The sequence below is a fragment of the Balearica regulorum genome, chromosome 13 (genome assembly GCF_011004875.1).
Source record: "Balearica regulorum gibbericeps isolate bBalReg1 chromosome 13, bBalReg1.pri, whole genome shotgun sequence".
Taxonomy (NCBI): Eukaryota; Metazoa; Chordata; class Aves; order Gruiformes; family Gruidae; genus Balearica; species Balearica regulorum.
The window spans coordinates 7,324,098-7,340,371 of record NC_046196.1 but is presented as its reverse complement, the minus strand read 5'-3'; the positions used below and the strand labels follow the sequence as shown (position 1 = coordinate 7,340,371).

General features: G+C 41.7%; 1 protein-coding gene across 2 annotated transcripts in view; it reads left to right on the top strand.

Moving 5' to 3' along the window:
- The first annotated feature begins 86 nt into the window (after window positions 1-86).
- Window positions 87-16,274, top strand: part of VAT1L (vesicle amine transport 1 like) — a 61,426-nt gene continuing 45,238 nt past the window's right edge. For both annotated transcript variants that reach the window (XM_075765471.1, XM_075765472.1), the window contains exons 1-3: window positions 87-453; window positions 6,943-7,072; window positions 11,061-11,276. In XM_075765471.1, the coding sequence (XP_075621586.1) occupies window positions 224-453; window positions 6,943-7,072; window positions 11,061-11,276 (576 nt within the window). In that variant the 5' untranslated portion in view covers window positions 87-223. The remainder of the gene's footprint in view (window positions 454-6,942; window positions 7,073-11,060; window positions 11,277-16,274) is intronic.

The window sequence follows — 16,274 nt, the reverse complement described above, 5'->3', positions numbered from 1 at the left end:
CGCTCCGGCGGCCGGGCGAGGACAGGGGACCCGCGGGGGGCGCCGCGGGGCCGCCTCCCGCCGCGCCGGCGGATGGCTCTGCGCAGCTAGTCGGTGCATTGCGGCGGGCGGACCGACCGCCCGACCGACCGCCGTGCCGCTCCGCGCTCGCGGCCATTCCACACGGCGGCACCGCGCCTCGCACAGGAGCAGCCGGCGGGAGCCGCGCCGCTGCAGCCCCGCCATGGCCAAGGAGGGAGCGCAGCGAGCGGAGGAGACGGAGCAGATGATCGAGAAGGAGGGCGGCAAGGAAGCGGCCGAGGGCAGCGCCGCCGGCAGCCTGCGGGCTGGGGACACGAAGGAGATGAGAGCCGTGGTGCTGTCCGCCTTCGGGGGGCTCAACAAGCTCCGCGTGTCCAAGAAAGCCATGCCGGAGCCGCAGGAGGGGGAGCTGAAGATCCGCGTCAAAGCCTGGTCCAGTATCGCCTCTCGCCCTCTCCTTCCCTCTGGGCGGTTGAGGGGCCGCAGCCCCGCGGGGCGCGGGCGGGGTGCGGGCCCCCCTCGGGCGGGCGGGAGGCCGGGGGTGTCCCCCACGCACGTTTGCGTCGCGCCACTCCCCGTACTGGCGGCTTTGCCCTGCCGCCGGGCTTTCCTGGCCTCGGAGGGGGCCGAGGGTGGAGGGTCCCGGCGGGCCGGGGAGCGGGAGCGAGCCTCACAACCTCCCTTCCCGCTGCCCGGGGCGGGCGGGCGGGCGGCTGTTGCACTAACTTCCCTCACTTGTGGCTTCCCCCTCGGTGGGGGGCCCCGCTCCGAGCTGCCTCTGCAGCTTCCTGCCCCGCTGCCGCCGGCTGCCCAGGTAGCGTCAGTTCTCCGCGGCAGCACCCGGGAAACCCGCCCCGGGGTCAGGGCTGAGCTCTGAGTCACTCGGTGCAAGGCGGGCATGGAGTAGTGCCGGGGGGTGTGTGCTGTCAGCAGCAGCTATGAAGGAAAAAAAAATTGTCATTGATTTTCATGGTACCAGCAGGGAGAAATGGGGGAAAAAACCCTGGCCAACTGTGTTCAGGGCTTTGTTGTTTTCTGTCTGAGAAATGTGGGTGTCAGCTTGTGTATGCTGCTCAGCACCTGTCCCTTTTCCTTCTGATTCTAGCTGTTGTTTTTCTTCTGGGAATCACTTACTTCAGTCATAATTTTTCTTTGGAGCTGGTGTGACAGTGTAGCTGGAGCTGAGGATAATTTACCAGTGTTTGATTGCTGTGCCCAGTTGACAAGTGGCTAGCAATCTGGTAGCATCCTGAAATGAGCTTTCCTAGAAGCCTAATTTTTTTTCCCAGACAATTGGAGCAAACTGTTCTTCCTAGATAGCTGGTTCTCAGTGCACATGTTCCTTTGTGGAAGTTAGGATTTTTTTTTAAGTGACAGAAGCAACATTAGGATCTTACTACACAACTTGATGCGTACCAAGGACCAAATTAATTTTGCCTAGACAGGGATTTATCTTTTGTTGTCCTCTTCTGCTATGTGAAAACATGGTGCTTCAAGAAGATAAATTCCAAGGTGAAGGCCAAGTAGTTTATTTTAGAGGTAACTTGCATTAAGAGTTATACCGATATGGGGCAGTGAACTTGTTTTGAACTACGTAGCCAGTGGCTGTGCCTCAGATCTTTGAGCATGCTGGTGGGTTAATGTAGCTAAATGTCTTGGCCTGTTCAGACACTGGGCTTTCCTTCCTGAACTTAATAGGGTTCATAACACTTGTGACCTATGCAAGTATTTCATGTGCACACACACCATACCCCCCAAGGTGCTGCCCATGAAAAATGGTGATATCCGTCAATCCAAATGAAGACAAATAAATGAAGGGCTGAGATTTTTTGCATTCTCACTTGTTTGTTTTTTGTCTCTACTAGTCGCTATGGGAAATAGAAGAAATTCCATACAAGTTGAATATAAGAAATAATGGTAGCATAGTAGCTACTGAGTAGCTCATTTTGCCATCAAGCAAGGCTGTAATTCCATTTCAGAATAGGCTGTGTTGCTTTCTGAGTGATTTTTTTTTTTCAGCCATTGAGTTAACAAAAGTTAACATGCAAAACTTAAAATGTTCTGAGCACGTGGACATACTCCTTTAAATGCCCGAGGGGTTTACAGCACTCTCCAGTACCTGTATGAGGTCCACTTTCATCAAAGCAGTAGATATGTGCGTATCACAAACAGCGAGTTTACCTGGCTGTAAAATAGAAATACTCAGCTCTGCTAGAGCTACGGTTGCTTTACAGAGTTGCATTATCACTAGTGAGCTGTGCAAGTGGCATGCTTGCTGTTTGACATCAGTAGACCCGCTCAACTGCTTCATAGTTCCTGCCAGATTGCACAATTCCATGTGTGCTTTGGAAGTTTCCCCTCATGCCAGAGGAGCCTGTAGGCTGTATAGTGTCTGCTTGTCAGTCCTGGCTGGAAACGGCCATAGGGCTGAAATGTGATCAGGTCACCAAAGTGTGCTTCCAAACAAGGCAAAATCAATTTACTGATCTTCTTGACCCGAGTCTGTAAATACAGAAGATTGATCAGGAGGATGATGGACTTGCGGTCTAGTGTGGGAGACTGAGTGAGAAAAATGCCTGTTGGCTTTGCCCAGTGTAGTGTGCACGTGTTAATGCATGCAGTGCTGAACAGGCAAAGATGGACTGCTCTGGCAAGACATTGATGACAAATAATGTTTTTAGTTGAATCAGTTTTGCAGTTGACCGTTATTATAGATGATGACCATCGTTCTCCAGAAGTTGATGGAGAAAAACAATCTTTATTTTAAGAAGAATGCGTGCATGCGTGGTAAATAGTATATATCAGTAAAAAGTGCAAGTTCTATGTTGTTTGTGCATTCTGGGGGATGAAACTAGTTGAATCATCTGTATATACCAGTTAAATCATATGTATACATTTTGTAGTATGGTACTATAAATGGAGGAGATGGAGGATATGTTGTTATTAGCACTAAGCCAGATGAATAATTCTTTTGAAGGTCTGGAATATCAATGATCCAATTGAAAATGTGTCAGCTGAGATGAGTCATGTTTAGCCTCATTCAGTGACTAAGAAATGGAACAGCCATCGATGTCCAAGCTGAGTCACAGCTTCTGCATATTTCCTGAAATAATTTTTGATTGATAATGACGGAGCAGTTGAAATTGCTCTATTTGTTCGTATTGTAGTTTGCAGAACACAAGTATACATATTGTTTAAAAGGTTAGACAAGTAGCTAGAACAAACCAAAGCAGCATTTCAGATAGAGTATGTGAATAAGGAACAGTGTCCTGTAATTACATCCCTTTATTTTTCTTTGTTATAATTATTTCTTCTTTGTGCCATTATACATGTGCGTCATGAGGAATGAGGCAGAAGTGACCCTTCTGACTCTGTGACTGTGAGGTAACAGAACTTAAAAAAACCCTGGTAGCAAATAAAAGAATCCTAAGTATAGCAGAGTAGCGGACAGTGTATCAGTTTTGTTCTTAAGGGCAGACTTGTTCATATACAGTAGAGGTTTATGGATAAAAAGCATGAGATCTGATAACTTGAAACCTTTCCAGTTTGTTTTTTTTTTAAAGATTGTCAGGTAATTTGGTGGCCAGGGGTAAGAGGAACAATTTTAAGAATGTAAAACTCAGTGGTTCTCTTATTTGCTCTGTTGTATTTTGTTAATGTCAGTAATTAATTTCAGTGGAGTCTTACAGTGAAATAAGACAGGCAGATCAAAAGCAGCATCTCTCCACACCAAAGCGTGAAGGATTGTCCGTGTGATTTGGTATTTTGCAGTGGAAGGTATTAGGCATTCTTGAGTGCATGGGACAGAGCAAGAGAACCATGTTGACTGTTGCTGGTCTGATGGTGAAAGAAGTCTAGAATACAGCTTTGTATCTGCAGGACTTGCCACACTTAAAGAAAAAAATGCAGCAAAGCTAAACCACAAGTATAGAAAATAGTATTCAAGATCCTCAAAATTGGTGTTAAGGCAGAGCATTGCAGACTTAGAAAGTCAGATACAAAGATACTTCCAAGTTTAATCAAACTCTGCCTCCAGAGATGCACAGGTAATTTAGTCTGTGCAGTTCACACCAATATCGCTGCTCTTTCACAGAAAAATTCTTCCAGAACCCCTATGTCAATGTATTGATCTTGGTAGTTCATATCCTTCTCTATCTTCATTTGCATCTAGCTATTGATGTAGGATTAAAAACACATAACTGCAAGAGATTGTGTACTTTTTGTCACTGAATCACTGCACCGAATCACTTACACGTCTCCCTCTGCATACGCCCTTACTTAAAGTTCAGGAGTCACTTTCTCTGGCTGCACACCAGAGCAGGCTATGCTGGCTTGTACTGATAGAAGAAATAAATTGTGTTTATTCTGTAAAACTATCAGTCTTCATGAGACGTGTTTTCTTCTGATGATCTGTGCTGCCAAACTTCTCTTTTCCTGTCTGTGGTAGGTTGAATCTCAATGAAGGACTTGATAAGGTTGGGTGTCTTGGAGGTAGTTATAGAACTAGCCATTCATCTTTGGGCCCTCCAGGTTATTCAAAGGAAAAAAAAATGCTGGTTTTACCATACAATGTAATTGTGCTTTGGGGTCTATTGGTGTTAAGGCTTGTTCAAATCTGGCAGGTAAGATAAAACAACTTATTTCTGTCCTCATTTGAAAGCGGAGAAGAATGGAAACAAACGCATGTATGAGAGTAACAGGGACGTGAAATTAGAAATGCTGATCAACACTATGTTCCAGCTAGTAATTAAAATGATAAAAACATGTGACTTAGGTATTATGTACCTTGTGTAGTGTTTTTTCTCTCCTCATCACACCTGTTCTAGTATCAAGTCTTGAAAGTTCATTGTAATAGAGATGAACTCTCTCTTTTTTATTTAATATTGCTGCCTTTTATTGAGGATAAAGACAGATGAAAGAGAAATGGAACTGGAACAAAACTGAATTGCTAGTATTAGGTTGTTAGGTGCAAAACTGAATACGTGCCCTTTCAGAAATTGTCTGACAAGTTATTTCGTAAGAATGAACATTTCTAGAAAGAGCTGCAATAATGTGTTTGTAATCATATGTCATTATCAAATAGCTATGGTCTTTGCCATATCCATCTGTCTGCTTGTTGCCTACTTGTTGTGACATCATGGTGTGTGTTCCTGCACAGGTTTCTGCATCACAGTTCTGCCTCCAGACATCCTTTCTTGCAGGGATGTAGAAGTTAAGTTTTTGTAAAATGCTTACAGTGTGGAAAGATGTATTCAAAAGATCATCACTGAAGTTAATGTACACAGACAATGGTTGCCACCATGTGTATTGTGGGGGGTTTGGGGTTGTGGTGGGTTTTGTATTATTTTTTTTCCCCCCAAATGATGACCGCCTTGCAGGTGTTTCGTTATTTGGAATTTCTCTTTCATTATCAACATTACAGTGACGATGTAGGAGGTGGTCTTAGCCACTGGATAAGAAGTGGCCTTTCCAAAATATTTTCAAAGCTTCCAACTTAATTGTGCCAAACCCCTCATAACCCTCCATGTGGTCAATGTTATAAGCTTTGTGTATAAGCATGGCGGGGGGGGGGGGGGGGGGGAGTACGTGTGTTGGTTTGGGGTTTTTTATATTCAAGTTTTTTTCCGGAGTTTGTCAAGCTAGATTGTCAAAGTCATGCTTTTCAAAAATAATCTCTAATTTTGCTTTTACAGAGCTAAAAGTTCTGGGTTCAGGTTGCTCTTAAACCCTGCACCACAATTACAAATATTTACATTTGGTGGAATTTCCTTCCCCCCGCTGCCTGGTGACCTACATCTCATGAATGCTGTCTTGTCTTTGTGCTTATGCTGTGTGTCTACTCTGTCTTTTTGTTTGTTGGGTCTGTTCAATCTGTTTGTGTCTTGATTAGTATCTGACTAAAGCTCCATCTTATAAATACTTGCTCATACCAGTAATTTTTTGTATCCAAGCAGTTGCTGGTATCATATGCATAAGTAGGACTGGCTATGTGCATAGCTTCATAGAGTCGGGGGAGTTAGTATGCAGCAATTTCAGCTAACAATAAATACAGGGCTGTGTTTTGGAACAATGGATGAATGCTGAAGCATGTTTTAGCTAGTTAGGAGTTTGAGAAGCTTTAACTATGTGTGGCATTTGTGCCAGTAATTGGTATATACACATAGTAGACAGTATCTTTTGTGGTTGTTTTTTTTGTAGCTGCGTAGAAAGCCACAAAATTTTACTTAATAAAATTGGATATCATATAAAAAACAAAGCAAAGATGCTTCAAAATTTTTTGCAAAACTGAGACTACAGGGGAAGACCTGTATTTTTTCCAAGCAGTGACCCTGAGGGCTCCTAAGACCTAAATAACGTTTGCAAAACTGTACAAAAGTGATCCAGGAGGAATAGTTTTAAAACAACAGCCTATCTAACACTTAATAAGTTTGTGTCAAAGTTTGGACTCCTGCCTGGGACGAACACAAGATTCATTCCTGGAGTCACATGAGAGGTTAGGACAGTTACATCAGGTTGCTCTTGGCCCAAAACATCGAGGTTTGGGGTTTTCTTCTTAAACTGAACTGCGTTGGCTTGCCAGCCAGTAATGCATTCATAGAAATCATAATGTTTCACTGTATTGAATTTTTAAATGCCTGTTGTGAATTTCTACATGTGACTCTTAAACAATCTTGTAAGCCTTGGGGCTCGTGACAGATGTGGTTGCCCTGTGTGCGTACTCTGCCTCGGGCTTGTACAGCACAGTGTAAAGTCAGCCTGTTCCACGCATGAAGAATGTGAATGTCTGCTGGGTCCCTCTCATGCTGCGGAGCCTTGCTTTTTAATGCTGTCCTGAAGTTTTCTGGCTTTCCCATCACTCAGGTGATCTGCTTTGATCTATGCTAATAGTCTTGCTTTTATTTTTTTTCTTGTGTTTTACAGTGGTTTGAACTTTATTGATTTGATGGTGCGACAGGGGAATATCGACAACCCTCCTAAGACACCACTTGTTCCTGGGTTTGAATGCTCTGGAATTGTAGAAGCTCTTGGAGATAGTGTGAAAGGATTTGAGGTAATATTTTCTTTATTTTCAGAGCAAGACTAAATAATCACCAGTTCACTGAGTATGTTGTCCCTAATCCCTTCTGGTCTGCCAGCAACAGCAGCCTTCACCACCCTGTTGAGATTTGAAAGGGCAATTTTTCCTTGCTGCTTCCCAAGCATGCGAATGACCTCTTGAATTAGTTTCTGGAGCTACCACTGTCATCTTCTTCAAATCCTTCCTCAAAAGTCACTTGTGCGGTGTACATATCCTGATGACTAAAGAGGCACTAGAAAGCATCACTACTGTGCTTTAAGAAATTGAGTTAACTTGTTTGGTTTAATTTTTTTGGACATGTTTGCCATCACCTTTGTTCTGTTCCATAAAGCCCATGCGCTGCTGATTCTAGTTCCGACTTTTGGTCTTGAGGTAATGAGACCCTCATCTACAATAAGCATTGCTTCTTACAACCATGCATGTTCATGAGACGCAGATAAAATTGGGCATACAATTTTTTCTGATCACTCAGGAAAAGAATCTATTTCACCCAACAGAATAGTGATAAATGACAAATAGTTAATGTATATAATAAAGCTTTCGTAACTGGTTGGCAGTATGTACTCTTCATGTATCTCTTATTACCTATAAACAGCATTCTGTACTACCTCCTATTCCATTACTGATGTTAAACATCTATATTCCCTCCAATCTTGCACTTTATTTCCTAAGTAGATAGAAAAATTTTGAAATAAAAACTGAGTTAATGCACGTCAATCCTATCTTAGCTATTTGCCAAGTCAGTCACGTCATCAGTAATTACAATAAGAATTCAGAAAATGCATCTTGATCTTAAGAAGGCAATTACCTAAAATATTTTTATTTAAAGGTAACATTTTTGCTCTTCTAAAAGAGCTGTAAAATTTCTCAGTTGAGTGAGGATAATGGCCAATTTAGTTTCTAGTAGGGTCTGAGTGATGAGCTGCTCTTAGGACATTTCTCTACCTTCCCCCTGCTGCCCTATCTCTGCACTGAAACAAGTCATAATCTTTTAGTGTTTTTCGTGACAAACAATAACTTTGCTGTTTGAAAAACTCCACTGCTTCAGTTGTTCCATTCCAGTATCTGTGTTTTATAATTATGCTCCCTATTCTATGCTCTTTCTGTGAAAGGAGTATAGAAGGTCTCTGCTCTAGGTCAGCATTCTCAGTTTAAAAGTTCTTGCTGTTTTTAAAGGGCATCATGAGGCTACGGCATATGGTGCTTGTTTGAATAACATTGCACCTGACTGAATATACTGGGGCTCTTTTAAAGTTGTATCTTTGTTCTGACTATAGAATGTGTTTGTGCTCTGGTGTTGTCCCTGAAATTGAACCAAGCCATGGTATTTTATTTTTTGCATATAATCTGCATAGCCATGGTAGCGTCTGAGTGATTTTAGAAGGGCTGATGCTCAGAATAACCACTGTGCACAGGTATGAACCCATCAACAGGAGAACATACCATGAGGAGGATGCAAGAACGTTCTATCAGTTTCTTTATGGATGTCTTGCACAGAACAGGAGTACACAAGGTGCTTGTGGTCTCTTTGACATATGCCGTTACCGCTGCCCATAGCAGTGGCAGGAATGGCAAAGGTTGCACCCTACATCTTCTGACCTCCTTTCCCTTTGTAGGTCTCTGCCTGTTCCAGTCATGCTGTGGGCATTTCATGCTCTGGAAAAATATGTCTTCCTGACCTGTACTACCTGAAATACTACACCTCAGATATTGCCAGCCATTTATTGTCTTTTCTGTGATTGCGTTATCGTATGACAAATGACAGCATTGAATGGCGGTCCGTTTTGACAGCAATATAAGTGTATTTTACATTGAAAGAAAGCCTTTTTTATGGAATAATGGTGTAATGTCTATTCCTTCTCCCATTAAAAGAAAAAGCTGATTTCTACTGAGCTCAAATGTATCAGGCCTGATCTCTCTCTAGTTGTGGAGGTGATTCTCAGGAGCTAAGGCCCAATCCGACATGATGATTAGGCTCTGTACAATGTTTGTGGTAAAATATGGTATTTATAATTACTAATAAATCCCTAAGGAATCACCAAGAGGAACTTCTCTGCATTCTTTTTGGTAATAATTTATGTTTGTTTGCAAGGATATAGGACATATTAACATTGTCACTAATTAATCCTAGCAGACTTCAGATTTTTAGATGCTTCTCTAACAGCAAAAGGGAACCACAGAGTGGTTACCAGTAAGGCATTGTTAATTTGAATGTGTTTTTCAAAAGGAGGAGGCATTTCAGTAAACTGGAATGACAGTTCTGTTTCAGCATCCTCATTCTAAGAGAGATAAGCCCTTCAGAACTGTCAGCAGCATCTTAGCTTTCAGCAAACCCACAATATCCCAAAGCCAAAGTGATGACAAGTACTTGGGAGACCAAAATGTACTTGTGCTATAAACTTTTGCCTGAAGGTAAAAATGTTGTGCTTTACTCTGGTGCTGTGGAATATAGTTGAAACAGTCCAAGAACAACCTGTAGTATTTCTGAAGTATCAGTGGGTATTAGTAGAATGTAAGATAGGGAAGATAAGCAGATAAGCAAAGGTATTTTAGAGGGACAGTTGCTGTTAATTTTAGTTAAAACACGAAGTCCTGAAGTTTGATGGTATTCCTGCCTTATTACTTACACTGTGGCTCCATTGAAGAGCTCCTTTCATGTTTGAGGATGCCATTTTTGTTGGTGTAGAAAGGCAAAGAGGTCTAAGAGAAGGTAAAAGATGCAAGGTAAAGGGCTGCTGGTGACAAGCCATTGTTCAGAGTTTGTACGAGTCGTGCCTGTGAAGGTTTTGGTATATATCGGCCAAATGTTTGCTCACTGTGGCTCTCCCCAGTAGGCCCAGCAGACCAATTTCTACTTCTAAGCGAGTGGTGCTTTCCAGGTCTAGTTGTAGCCCTGCAGGAGCCTCAGAGCTCCTGTTGCCTTGTTATTATTCTTGTCCCTCTGTGGGGAGTCACTATCTCCGTTTTAAAAACCTGAAGCTGCAATGAAGGCCATTATACAAATGTATGACTTTGATGTGCCTGGACCTCTGAAAGATTCCTGTGAGCGACCAACTGTATCTAATATTTACATAAAATCTTTATTTCTCCATAGTGAAATACCCTTTCACTACTATTTTCCAAAGAAATTGAGTAGGGAAATGTTGCATTCAAAGAGAATATTTCACTGCTGCTTTAAATCCTGTCAGATTCACTTTGTAGGCTTAGTAGTGCCTCAGAATCCAGAAGTATATTTTTGATGTTTAAGGTGAACTATTTGAAGTTGCAGGATCAAATTCTGCTCTGACACATGGCTGTGGAAATGACAGTAATGGAAATGTTTTGGTAGAATCAGTTATTAAGATAATAAAAATAAAGAGTGGATACAGATGGTGTTATCTTCTAAAAGAGTGATTTCCAAACCCTTTCGTGTGCTCTATCTACAAGAGTACAAGGCTTTCCTTTCTCAATCCAGAGAGGAAAAGTAGATCTAAATTAGTATGAAGACCGAGAAAGCAAAGTGAAAATTATCTTACATGTAATTTTGTTTATTCCATGCGTCTCATCAATATCATTATAATCTTTTTTTCTTTCTGTAAGAAAATGTCCTGGTTACTAGTAAGAATGCTGTTTTCATTGTTTACCACCCCATTTGTTGTTTAGGAGCTCTGCTAGCAAAAGATGATCTGTATTAGTAATGATGGAAGACTGCTCCATCAGAGAAGTAGCATAGCAAAAAAGAAGAGCTGGCTTTAACTTTTTTGGATATTTTTGTTAAATTCAATTTCTTAAATACAATTAAAAAACAATACAAGCCCAAAGCTAAGCAGCTTAGCTGCTATTTTGCCAAAGATGTGGAGCACCATTATCTTCACAGACAGTGACCCACAGCTTGAACAGGAGAGTTGCAGGTCTTATACATTGCTCTCTACAGTCTCGATTGCAGCCATATCCTCAATGTTGTTTTCTTCCTTGTTTGTAGATTGGCGACAGAGTTATGGCTTTTGTAAACTACAATGCGTGGGCTGAAGTAGTCTGTACCCCAGTAGAATTTGTCTACAAGATCCCAGATGACATGAGTTTTTCTGAAGCTGCTGCGTTTCCCATGAACTTTGTAACTGCCTACATGATGCTCTTTGAAGTTGCTAACCTAAGAGAAGGCATGTCTGTGCTGGTTCACTCAGCAGGAGGTGGGGTGGTAAGTTGAACTTTTCTTACTTTCCTGTCACCAAGTAACTGAAGCAATCTGATGCACCTTGATTTCTGAAATGAGCCAGACCCTGCAGTTTGATTCAATATCAGGCTTCCCTATGTGGCGGATTGCAGTAGAAGGAACTGCATCTCTTTTCCCATCAAAATGCTGATGTGAGTGGTTGGCAGGAGCTTTTGGTGAAATAATGTTCTGACAACAAACTCTACCCAAAAACCCCTAATTGGTTGTCAGAGATCAAGGAGCAAGTATTGTCCCAAACCTTGCATTCCTGAACTTAGGCACCTTGTACTTTTCTGTAAAAGAAGGCTGTAAAGAAAGGAATAAATAAATCAACTCCCTGCACAAGGTATTTGTAGGTAACCGTAATCCTCCTTGCAGTAAATGACCCTCTTGGAATACTCCTGAAAATACCACGTGTGAGTGTGTGTGATGCTCTCTCTGGGAAAGACTTTTTTTCTTTTTTCCCTACTGCTTTGTAGAGGGATTGAAAGCAATGAAAAGCATTATCATGTCAACCCTGAGGAAAATACATAAATGCTGAATTGGAGTCGGCGATGGCTGCTGCATGTCATAGTTTGGATCATTAGTAAGGAGGCATTGTGTTGCTTGGGCAGAGCAACAGTACGATGAATTTGGTGGAATACTGGACCACCCAATGAAATAAAGTCAGCATTTTGTGCTACCAGTTCTTTGAGCTATCTTTTAGGAAAATATCTCTCCTTTGGAAAATACTTAAGCTTGTGCAAAACGTTAAGATACTGACGGAGAGTTTGTTTACAAATTTGTTTGAAATTATGCGGTCCTTTTATGTAAGATAGATTTTACGACCTGAGAACATTAGCAGATCTCAGCCTTTCAAATTGGAGTACCTCTTCTGTTTTCCTGTTACGCCTTATTTATGCTAAATTAATATCTACTGAGGTCTTGTGGGCAGCCCCAAACACCTTATCCCTAATTCTTTCAGGCTCTCACATAAAAGAAGGCTGTAATCAAAGGAATAAATACATGAGTTCCCTGTAGAAAGCATTTTTAGCTAACAATAATCCTACTTGCAGTAAATGGTCCTCTTGGAATACTTCTGTAAATGAGTGGAATTTATAATCGTATTATGCTTCAGCACAGTACAACCTAGAGCGTTATGGCTGACTTTATTGTTCTTTAATATTAAATCTTTTCAGGTGGAATTTAGGACTGTTAAAGCAACATGAGGCCATGCATTCAGGGGGACTCTATATTCCACAGGAATCAAAGGCTCAGCATTAGCTGTTTAAGGCCATTTGCCCAGCTGACACTATGCAGACCCAGTCTGAGCACACAGAATTAGCAAAACACCCAAAAGCAATTCCTGTGCTTATGCATGTATCTAGAGAAAATGAACTTCTCCTTATTAAGCTAAAGTGTCCTTGCTAATTTTCTTTATTTTTTTCTCTGTTCCTCTTTCTAATCTCGCTTGCCTCTATTATTTTTTCCTTCTCTTCCTGAAGCACTGTTAATGCTCTACTGACTCACACATAGTCTTCTTCACTAGTGCCCAACCTCTGTGCTGACCTGTTCCTGTAAGGAGCTGCTGGCTTCTCTTATCGCAGATGCTCAGTGAGCAGCAGTTGATTGGTTCTGTGCTGTGGCTGCTTGTGGACCTTCTCTGGGAGAAGCTAAAGGAAGGATGGGTCCTGGTTGGCAGCCAGGTGAACAAGGAGAAACCAGATCCATCACCTGCTAAGCAGTTAAATAAAACAGAGTTTCCAAGGGAAAGACCAGAGACGCAGGAATAACAGCCAAGTTGGCCAGTAACTGATAAAGGTCTGTGTATGATCCAGAGGGAACTGTGCATAAGAGGGAGACAGGGCTGGCTGGCCTGCAAGGCAGGATGCTGATCGCTGTGTCACAGGGGAGAGTGCCTCATGCAGCCTGTTCGTTGCAAGGGAAGAGCATGTATAGCTAGAATTGGAAAGGAAAGACTTTTCCCATTGTTTGATAAGTCTTATAGGTAAAATACCACTCTGGAGATGCCTGGAATTTTTTCCTTTCTGCTAAGTAGACCTAAATTTTTCAAAGGATTAACAGACAGATTATTGGAGCAGTTTAAAGAGTAACACAGACCCCTCTGAAATCTTTTTAACAGCCTCAATCAAACAAATCATTCTCACAAAGCTCTTATTAATAAAATAGAAAGCTGGCACTGAAATCACTATGGGAAGAGGTATTTTTTTGTGCTGTTGCTATAATAGATAGAAGGCCCATTCTCACTTTCAGCAAGTGGGAAACCTGTCCAGTTTGTTTCTAAATGTCATAGAAATTCCAGAACACTTTAATGAGACAATAGATTCCCTGTGGGACTAGAAGTTTGTAATTGTTCCTTTCTCATTATGCAAGATCATTATTTTAGCTGCTTCAGGCAGTTTATGAAAAAGACCTTGTTCCCTCAAAAGATATTTGTGAGGTTCTTTGTTCTGGCTCCCCAGTCCCCTTTAGGAGGATCCTGCAGCTTTTTCAGTAAATTGAGTCTTGGAAAATTCTCTCGGACCTTTAGCTATGTATTGCCTCAGTTTTATTTATGTGACCTTATTTCTGTTTATAGATACTTGGTAGTGAGGTAACTATAGCAATTGTTTTCCCATCTGTGCCGGAGGTATGATTAGATGTGATGATATCCTTTAATGGCTGACAGGATGCTTTAGATAAGTCAATTTACTTATTTCCAGAAGTTTCAGGGGACATCAGAAGATGACGTAGATGGAAATGTACCAAGATAACTTAATTTGAAAAAAGTCTCATGTACCTGTCTCTCTGTTACAGTGACTTGAATCCTGTTCCGTATATCAAATGAGTACCCTCCCTGCTGCCCACTCAGCTGAAAGGTCAGGGCATCATGTGATCTTCCATGTTCATGGTAGGAAGCATGGCTAGTTGTAGGGGAGCACCTTGTCTCTCTGAACCAGGAGGAAACATGGACGCTCACAAACTGCTTGACACTGTTGGTATATTGTAACCTTCAATCTGAAGAGGAAGACCTGCTGCAGCGCCTAGAAAGGGGGTTTGAAAGGAGAGATTGTATTTGCTTTTGTTTCCTAGGGCCAGCTTGTTGATTTTGAGCGTTTGGGAAGGGAGCTTCTTTGGGGGGTTGGTCTGGTTTTTCTGTCCCTTCCCTCTTGAGGTAGGGGCAGTTAAGAGAGACTGTCTCAGCTCTCAACCTGGACAGTGAAGCAGGCTGGAGAAATCTTAGTGGCCCTCTAGGAAAGCATGGCGCAGGCTCACAGTTGCATTGCATGATTGAGTCGGACTTCAGCGAGAAGTTAATGCTTTGCAAAGTATTCTGCTATCATTGCTCGAGCTGCTACTGACCAAGATCTGACTGGGACAATGGTTGTCATGTGCTCCCTTTCAGGCTGCTGCTTGACAGGATGCTTAACACTTCTGCTTAAACCATTCTATTGAGTAGCAAGGCAGTTCAATAATCAAGAAGAGTAATCAATTGTGTAATATAAGTAGAGCTTAAATGCTTAAAGCTACAGAAATGTTTGTGTTCTTCCGAACCGATTGCTAAAATGAGGAGACAGTCAGCTAACTTTGAATTTCAAAAACTTCCTATTATCTATACATGGAAATTAATGCTCAGAAATATGAGTTTGCAAGAACATGTGACTTACTGAAGGACATATATTGGCTTATCTTAACTGTAGAATGCTGTAATTAATGTTTGAAATGACTGTAAGACAGTGGTAGAGTAGCTGCCTTCACAAATACACTCCCACATTTTTTTTTTCAAGTGAAGCAAAGTGGCGACTGAAGAAAATACACTGAGAAAACTGAGCAGTAGCATGCACCCCGCTGGGACTGGTCTGCTGTGTGAAGCAATTAAGTTTTTTTTGAAATGAAGGCTGTCGAAGGCAGTGCATTCAGTGTAAGTCACAGCACAGGCTTGTATGAGATTATAAAGTTGCTCTTAGAATTATAAATGTAAACTTGAAGTAGTATAAATACAGGACTGTTGTATTACAAAACAAAAGGCAAAAAAAAAAGCTTAGGCTCTTCTAGCTTTAATAAATCTAGTCTCTGTCTCTGATATCTACCTGGAAAATGAATTCTTTCAGGAATTTAGATGTGTGAGAAACAGCCATTATGCCCATTTGCTTATTTGTTTGCTCTTTATGTACTTCCTATTCTGAATGTTTCCTATTCTGAGCACAAAACTTTGGGCACTTACCAAGATTGTGTAAACACTTCAATTTCATCACTTACCCCCTCAGACACAAGGCAGAATTATTAGCCAATTCTTTAGCATTTTGATTTTACAGATGCTAAAATTAAGCTGCCTTTCATGCAGGAGAATGGATTGCTTTCCAGAGTGATCTGACTTTCCCTTTCGGGCTCAGCAGCAGAGGAAGTGCAAGCAGAGTAAGTTACAGATGCAGCTCTCATGTTTGAATTTGAAGGGTAAATCTGACTTGGCAACAGATTTAGGTCATCCTGGCAGAATTGGTTACTGCTTGGCAGGAACCCTCTTTTTTTATAGTGTGTCCCCTGCATAAATTGCAAATATTTGAGGATGTGTTCCAAGCTGAATCACTGAAGTGGTGATACTTTATCTGACAAAAAACTGGCACTCCTTAGTAAATCTAGTCACCTCCTATCACAAGTAGCATATAGGAACCCTTTCAAGAGAATTATCAAATTTCTTCTTAAAAAACCCTCAAACCTGTATGTTTATCCCTTCGAATTCTCTCTGCTCTTAGTCAGAAATCTTTCTCGATTTCCAGACTTTATTTGTGGCCAGTTAAGGTATCTTTGTTTTTCTGCTGGTGTTCTCCATTAATTAAAATTAGCTGTTCTTTCCTTTTGGGGCACTTCTTTCAGGCCTTTTGGTAGGATGTATATGTGTATACAGCTAGAACAAGCTCAGAATCAAGTCTCTCCTTGGCCTGTGTTTTTGAGGCTGAAAGCAGGTTTGTTTCTTCATATCCCTTTTTCGTAAGGTCAGACGTC